The 8,987-nt window shown below is 33.7% G+C and overlaps 1 protein-coding gene across 1 annotated transcript; it reads right to left on the bottom strand.

Moving 5' to 3' along the window:
- Window positions 1-4,116: 4,116 nt before the first annotated feature.
- Window positions 4,117-7,847, bottom strand: LOC147397349 (NADP-dependent glyceraldehyde-3-phosphate dehydrogenase-like). The gene is made up of 4 exons (XM_086450796.1): window positions 7,344-7,847; window positions 7,083-7,238; window positions 6,377-6,755; window positions 4,117-5,463 (listed from the first exon to the last, which is right to left on the bottom strand). Exons 1-4 carry the CDS (start codon window positions 7,505-7,507, stop codon window positions 5,338-5,340), a joined length of 825 nt encoding a protein of 274 aa, XP_086306922.1. The 5' UTR covers window positions 7,508-7,847; the 3' UTR covers window positions 4,117-5,337.
- Window positions 7,848-8,987: the final 1,140 nt, after the last annotated feature.

Raw genomic sequence — 8,987 nt, 5'->3', positions numbered from 1 at the left:
TTCATTTTGAATTTTGCTTCCCATGATCCATTCAAGTTAATGCAGTATGATCTAAGAATAATCGATAAAATAAGAAAGGAGCCAATTAGTTGAACATCACCTAATACTAGTTGCACTCCATCACTTTTAAAAAAATAACTTGCACTCTAATGTTAAAATTCCATTTCAAAATTAAAAGATTGCACTATTTTTATTTTTCTTGACAAATCACATGGGAATCATGGCACCAAAGCCTTGTAAACTATAGATTCAATTTTTAAAGCTTCGTGGTCTTCATGTAGCCAAAATACCCTGGTCTTCAACTTCTATCAAAATCCTTGATATTTCTTTTCTTCTAAAATTCATTGTCATCAACTTTTAAGGTAAAGTTACTGGTTGACCAATCAAGAACATGGTTTCAAATTTCTAATTGACATCTCATTCATGAATGAGATCGAATTGAGATTTCCTACGACCCATGCACATCAAATAATTCTCTTTTTTTAGTAACATTGACAAAGAGAATCCAATTTGTGATTTGTTGTGTTGTGCATGCCAAACACGTATGCAAGGTTTCAAGTTACTATTTACTATTTGACAACTTTCAATGCTGGCCACCCATTAGGATTTATCCTAGTTTATCTGGTATGTGTGACTTGTGGGGTATTGTATGTATTCGGGGGATTTGAGCGAGATATGGTGCTTATCTAACCTTGCCCCCTTAGTTGGGCCAACTGGTCCAAACACCCCCATTAGTAAAAAAAAAAAAAAAACTTATAAGATTGGTGACCACATTGTATGTCCCTAACAATAATTTAAAGTGCCTTATGGGTGTCTTTAGCGGGAATTACAGGCAAGATGCTCTATCCAAATTTCTAGGACGTTTTGTTATAATTATTGCATCATAAATGATCAATAGAACAAACGTTGACAAGGGAATCCAAGCACAGTGACAAAAATACTCAATTTTTTTTGAAGTCTCATTTAAAACACGTTTTGTACCACTAACAATTAAAACAATAACAAAGTCAATTTTTTTCAAATAAACGCGTTTAAATGTTTTGAACATGACTGTTATGTTTTAAACACTTTTTTTTTCTATGTTTTGAATAAAATAAATTAAAAACAAAACTAACCCATTTTTTGTAGGTCTATGATTAATTTATAGTGTCTTATGGTTGTTTGTACTTTGGTTCATTGGTTAATGTAGGATTTGATGATAATATTTCATGCTATTTTTTTTTTTCAATAGTGTGTTACTTTTTTCCAAAGGTACATTGATGGTCAAACCTTTTTTTATCATCGTAAAATGTTTAATTATGTGTGGCTTTATGTTTTTTTTTTTAGGGAGGACTACCACAGCAACCCACCGCCATGGTCCCCCAGTTAAATCATGAGAAAACTCAAGAGGGGGAATCAAACCCGTGACGTGCGCCTAACCCACATTTCACGTGCTCACCTTACCACTTAGGCAACCCATGGGTGGGTGTGTGGCTTCATGTTATCGCACGTAATATTCAATAATATATTTTTTTTGCTCAAAAAAAATATTATACTTACACTAAATGTAAAATATATTATACTTTACATCATGAATGCATTTTTTTTTAATATATATATATTATTTATTTCTCAAAATTTCTCGTTTGTTTTTCATTTTCTTCTTTTCTTTTTTTTTTTTCAAAAGTTTCCCTTGTCGTTTTAAACTCATACTCCAACTCATGATTTTAAAACTCATTTTGACTTCTCATCTCATCCGTGAAAAGACTGAGTCATCTCAAACGAGTTTTTTGATATGTTGAGACGTCTCGTTCAACAGTGAGAAAATTTAACATTTGAATTTTAAATCTCGTCTGATACATTGACTTGTCTGTCTGTGTCGTAGCTGGGCAATATGTCTCGGTCTCAGACAAGTTTTGAAACCATGCTCCGACTAAGTGATGATGAATCTAAGTTAGATGCCCACCTTTTTTTATTTTTTCTCCTTTTCATTACAAAAGTGCCTTCTATGCTATGTTCAAGTTTATGCAATACGAATAGTCCATAAAATAAAATAAAAATAAAAAATAAAAAATAAAAAATTGTAAAGCATGTCTGGTGGAATTTAAGAAGATGCTCTTGTATATATTATTTTAATCCAACAAAAGTCCCTCTTAGGCTTTGTTTAGGTTGTATATCTATTAAGTTATAAAAAAAAATGGTAATTTTGGGTACCCCTATGGGTGTTTGTGTAAATTAGAAAGATACCCCACGGATTTTCAAACCGATGGCATGTTATCCTTTGTCGCGATCAAGGAGACTAGCTTAAAATTACTAAAATGCCCTCTCATTTTAAAATTACCAAATGTCCAATTTCGACTTCTTGTCATAATTACTTTATGTTTTTTAGGTTTAAAAAAATCATTGTCAAAGACTTTGTGGGTAAAGTTACTAATTGGCCAATAAAGCTAACTTTAAAAAGTAAGAGTATCTCCAACCCAAGTATTTAAATTGACATTTCTTCAAATTTCAATACTCCAAACCCTAGTTAGCAATCTCCTCATTAATTCGTGAAAATTTTAGTATTTTTTTTTTTTTTCATTTTTTATGTGGAAGTATCATTCTTCGGATTATGGAATTATTTTGAATAATTCACTTATTTTAAGTTAAAAAAGAATAAAATATATTCTCACTCCTCAAATTTTTATAAAACTCGAACAAAAAAATATGCTATTGTAACTCATTTCATGTTATAAAGTGTAAACTTGTAAGTTGTAACGTGTAACATAAGTTCTACTTTAAAGTGGTCATGCTTCAAAATTTTGGAGGAATTCACCTTTTTTAAGTGACAAATGTCTTTTTCGTCTTTAAAAAATAATGATATGCTCATGTACATTTACTTAAGATATCACCTTAATTTTTTCAGATTGATTTATCCGTTGACTTTGATCTTCTTTTGTAAACCAATTGAACAATAACTCAATACCCTCGTTATTTATTTATTTTTTATATTTTTTTATAACGAAAGGTATCCGAGCCAGCTTGCATGCATCCTGACTAGTCCCTACGCCTAACACTCAGGCTATGGCTGGTGCTTGCTTGGTCCAAGCTAGTGCGGTCACCATAGGAATATAGTTAGTGGGAGTCGAATTTGACTCAACATCCTCATTATTACCATCATCACTTTATCATCACCTTCACTATCACCAATATCATCATCATCATCACTATTAACATCAGTATCATGTAACCAAATTTTTTTTTTTTTTTTAATGAAACGGATAATACACGTATAATGTATATACCGCATATTATACATTTATCGAATTTTAGACTAGATTTTTGCAATCCAAAATTGAATACAACTCAAAATTTTCACGTGCCGAATTTTTGCCGTATTCCGAATTACTAACAAGGCTCCAAACCACTTTAAACTCCAACCAACCAAATCTTTAACTCATCATTAATTCTCTAAATTATTGTTCACTCACTTGAGAAAAAACAAAAATATAATAAGTAAGGAACAAAAATTGTATTTAAAACATGTTCTACGAAAAGAAAAAGTCAAAAACACTATTTACAATATATATATATAATAAATATTTAAAAAATGTGAACAATGATAGAGAAAGGCCTTCAAAAATTCTCTCTCCCCTTTATATTTCAAGGCGTGAATATCATCATTTTGAAGATTAGTTGGAGTTTGTTTGAGGAGATCGGTTGCCCCTCTCGCATGGTGCATACTCTCTCCCCCCACCCTCAAAAAAAAAAAAAAACGCAACTTTTACAAAATTTCAATATCATGTCTCCTATTGTGCCAACATTTTAAGTATGGGAGATCCTCTATAGTATGTTTTCCCAATGGTAAAATTTGACGATTTGAGGGAGAACCATGTCACTGATGTACAAAATCTCATTCCTTGAAAAATTAGAGTTTAGGGGCACTCCATTTTCAAAGTCTTTGCCAGGTTTAAAATTTTGACCCTTTTTTCTCATTTAAAAAATAAAAATAAAAAATTCTAATCTACACTATGATCCTCGCAAGGTTGAGGTGTTAGATTTTCTTTTCAATATATGAATCTATACTACTTAAATGAAAACGTTACTACAGAGGATCCGCTCCCAATAGTGAGGCTACAGATCCCAACCTTTTTTTCATAATATTAGAGAGCTGCTATTGGTACCTCAACTTTTATTTATTACATCCCAATTTTTTAAATTATTTCTCACATCCTATTTAAAGATTAGAACACGCCATTTAAACTTTACAAGGGTTTGGCTCAAATTATTATTTAAGCACTACGAAGCATTATAAAACTTGTTCAAACAATTTCATCAGTTGTTTACAATTATGATTAGACTCATATAAAATCTTAAATCCAAAAAAATAGATATCTAATAAATAAAATGAGAGAGTGCTGCTATTGGCACCTCAACTTTTACTTATTGGCAATCATTTAATTATTTTCTTTATTTTTAATTGGGGTGGAATAAGTAAAAGTTGGGGAGCCAATAGCAGCTATCTAATATTAATACCCTCCCATTAGTAAAACACTACATATGACACACCAAATAAGAACATCCACACACCATTTTTCTTATATAAAAAAAAAAAAAAACGAAAAAGCATCTATGGTTCTGTTCACACCTCCACGTCAGCTCAGTGTCAAATGGAATGTCCTACAGTCACTTTAAGACGAATTATTTTTAGAGCAACATAAAGACGTGATACAAAGGAATAGAGGAAGCCTTTTGATTGTTATTCAGGTTCCCTTGTAGTAATTTTTGTTCTTTTTTTAATTAAATCTGAACGGCCAGCTTCATAGGAATATTGATTTAATAGTATTTCATTGCATATGAAAAATCAATTTCTTGACAAATTGTAAAATAAAAGCTTGCAAATCTTATTTTTCTGAAAACTTTATTTTCCATATTTCAAAGTCAGAAAGACAACTGTATAAAGGAAGAATAAGAAGCAGCAGCCAAAAAGGGCAGAGAGAGAGAGAGAGTCTATTTGCCACACAACTTTTACTTGCAACACAGCAATACTTTTGAAATTAAGCAGTTGTTTGCATATGGATTGGTGTGTTATAAGTAAAAGTTGGTGTGTTAATATCAGCTCTTAAAAGAAAACAATGTAGATATGGGTAGATAGATAGACTTCTTACAGCAGAAGATGTTACATTGGGAAGTGAGCATATCAACCCATAGCATATGAAGGGGTATGCAAGTTGATAACAGTGCTCTTGATCTTGGTCATCATGTTAAAGCTGTTAGTGGTTCCTTGTGATCCAATTCCACTATCCTTAAAACCAGGCAACAACACATATTTTTTGTGGTTTGAGGAAAATGTTAAAACAGTAATATTAAATCAGAGTGTCAATATACCTGGAAAGGAAAATGATCAGGCCCACGAGCCTGTGCAGAGTTGACTTGAACTGTTCCTGTCTCCGTTGCGTCGCTAATCGATATCACTTTGTTGATATCTCTTGTGAAGACACAACCCTGTGCTTTACTTATATGTATTAGCTTTCCCCATTGTCATTTGCAAAGAAATTTTCCATCTAGACTTTGTTTGGTTTGCAACATCTACTTTTTTTGAAAAATAATAATAATTTTGAATAAAACATAATCATCATTTTTCCACACAAAAAAATAAATTACGTCTAGAGCTTCGGCTCTACCCCTCCGCGCAGGGCTGGAGATACTAACCCAATCCATCCTTGAGGTACACTCACTTTGATACCATGTTAAAGCCTATGGGCCCAACTCATCCATGAAAACTGGCTTGCAAGGAGAGAGTTGACCCCGTTTCATACATTGCACATTCCAATAGTACCCAAATGATGTGGGACCATTCTAACAGTAACTAAAAGGTATTATTATAAATAGAGCTTTCTGCCTAAATAAATCTTCATTTGAAATAAAGACACTTTTTTTTTTCCTTAGAAAAATAGTCAGCCAAGCAACTTTTATTTTGAGAAAATAATTTCACTAAAAGAAAGATTTTCTTTTTCTAGAACAATTGTCGTTTCATTTATGCAAAGATATTTTCCAGATAATTACATGTTGTAGCCAAGCAGAGTCTTATCATCACGAAGGAAAGTAATCAAGATGAACAATAATCTCAAGAGTAAAAAAAAAAATGTAGTCGCTTCTTCAGCCCTTTTCTTTGTTAATTTGGCGGATAAGCCAGGATCAGTTGCAACAGAATACCAAGGTGTAGGAGATTTTTTTTTTTTTTTCCGGAAAATCAAGGTGTATCAATGTTTCATGAAAAATATATGACATTTGTAGAAATTTTAAGACAATACCAAGGTGTAGGAGATATTTTTTTCCCCGGAAAATCAAGGTGTATTGATGTTTTATGAAAAATATAGGACATTTGTAGAAATTTTAAGAAAAAAAAGTATCATACCTGAAGGCCAAGATTGTTAGCATTGCAATGGTGAATTCCTTCTTCGACAGAGTTGATCCTGATGACCGGCAACACAGGCCCAAATGGCTCCTCCCATGCTATCCTCATATCAAGTCGAACATTATCTAACAACAAGGGCCAGATAAGATTGCCTTCCCTCCTGTACTCCTGACAGAATGTCGCACCTTTTTGCTTGGCATTCATGATCAACCCTTCAATGAAATTCGCATACGATTCCAATATGACCGGGGTGATATCGCAGTCATCCTCAGGAGGTCCAACAGTCAATTTTGCTATTTTGGCGTTCACTTTCTTGACGAGAGTATTAGCTATGGAATCCATAACGAGAACAACTTTTATAGCCATGCATCTTTGACCACTGTGGATAGTTTGTAAGGCAGAACATTTTCATCAATTGGAGAAGAGTTCAAATTATTTAGTAACTGTTGTGTAAAGGGCAATTATGTAATATTTTCTTAAGGGTTTTCTATTTTTGGGGGAGAGACACCTTTTCTCTGTTTCTTTTTTATTTTTCTAGAGAGCTCTAGGGATGTAAAAACTAGAAAGAAAATAGAGATTGGATTCTTGATTTGATCCGTGGACGTAGGCACACTGCTGAACCACGTAAATCCTTGTATATTGTGTGCGATTTTTTGTTCACTATGTTCTTTTTTTAAATAAATAACGATCCAAGATTTTCGCTTACCTGTAGGAAAAAGCTCCTTTAACGATGTTGGCTGCGACTAAATCCAAATCCGCATCTTCAAGCACATTGCATGCATCTTTCCCTCCCAACTCCATTTGAAGCGGGATCATGCCTACCTTCTTTGAGATTGCAATTCCAGTGTCTCCACCCATGAAGCTGTAAAAAAGCAAGAAAAATTCACGAGTTGAAGATCGTTAGTTTTTGGAAAAGTAAAGAAACTAAAAGCTTATGGACAAAAGCCAATAGTGAGTGTCAGATTACCTTACACAGTTCACCGCGGGATGCATTGTGAGAAAATCACCAATCTGAGAGCCTTTTCCGGTAACACAATTGATTAGGCCTTTGGGAAAACCAGCCAAGTGAAAACAATGCACCATGTGGAGCACAGCTACAGCACCATACAAGGAATATGGGAACGACCGCATGAGAAGAACATCGCCCTCATAATTATCACCATCGAAGCCTCCTCCATTCAATTATATAACATGTCACACAAAATAACTTGGTCCATTTAAGAAAGATGATCTAGAAATTACTTGTGTGCTGCAATAGAGGATCCTATGATATTGTACATATTAAAGGCCCAGTGGAACAGCTAGCTACGTTTAATGTAAAACACCTGAGTTGGAGGCTTGAGAACAACTGAGTTTCCAGCAATGAGTGCAGGAGCAATTTTTGAGACAGATAGGTTGAAAGGGTAGTTGAAGGGTGGGATTGCCAAAACAACTCCGAGTGGAACCTGTAATATAATGCAACAAAATCCATAACCCATATCAAGACCAATAAGGAAGAAATAAATAAACACCTCCATGTCAATTTTTCTTTCCATAAACTACAACTAATCATGCAAAAACTTTTGGGTCAAAAAAATACAGCTTACTAAAGGTGAGCAACTAGACTATACATAGGGTAGTGTTAAAGGCAACCCAATTATTACCAAGGGCACCCACACCATAGCCAAATTGTTTTGTCTTATATGAGTTAAAAGTTTCGGAATGAGCTGATTTTTTTATGATGATGATCTTTGTGGTGAATATATCATCCTCATCAAAAATCAGTCCATTCCGAAACTTCTAACCCCATCAAAACAAGTTGAAGAATCGTTAATAGTCCATTTTTTTGTAAACCACTTTTAATAGGGTTAACTCATCAGCTGATGGTTAACTATTAACATTATTAGGTATTTACAAAAAAATGGACTATTAACAATTCTTTTTTGATGGGGTGGGGTTAAAAGTTTACGTGGGGTTAACCATCATTTTTTTGATGGGGTGCCCTTAACCCCACCCCACCCCACCCCACCCCTATGTATAATGTTAATAGTTAACCATTAGCTGAAAAGCTTTGCATAACAAATAAATACCTAATCCATGTAAGATAATACGGATGAAAGTAACAGTTTACCAAAATATTTTGTTAAATGAACAGTGATTTCCAATGAAATATATGCGAAAAAAGAAATTTTCAGTCAAATATCTTGTTAAGCCTTGTGGAAATGAAAATGTTTCAAGATATGTCGTAGAGATATATCTGAATTTAATTCCATGTATGCATCCAAGGGATTTTCCTCTAACATAACTAGGGTGTTCATTAATCATATCGGTCACAATATAATTTGGACAATTAGAATATGTCCAAACAATTATTGAATTTTGTGGCATGTTGAGTTTAGTCCCACATCAAACACTCATTGCATTAATTGGCAAGTGGTTTTCAGTTGGACCCCTAAATTTATCATGATACCAGAGTGGGTCTTTCTCTCCCCCACATAACCCAGTTCATATCTCCATGTGCTTCGGCCTAGTTCGGCCCCCATGTGCGGGGTGTGTTGAGTCACTCGATATTGGGCCTGAATGAGACGAGACACGAAACCAAGTTACACAATCCAGTTTGGGGATTTTTAGC

This window comes from Akebia trifoliata, chromosome 8 (genome assembly GCF_017979445.1).
Source record: "Akebia trifoliata isolate Shusen 1 chromosome 8, ASM1797944v1, whole genome shotgun sequence".
NCBI classification, from domain to species: Eukaryota; Viridiplantae; Streptophyta; class Magnoliopsida; order Ranunculales; family Lardizabalaceae; genus Akebia; species Akebia trifoliata.
The sequence above is the reverse complement of the archived record's forward strand: the minus strand, read 5'-3'. Positions and strand labels throughout refer to the sequence as shown.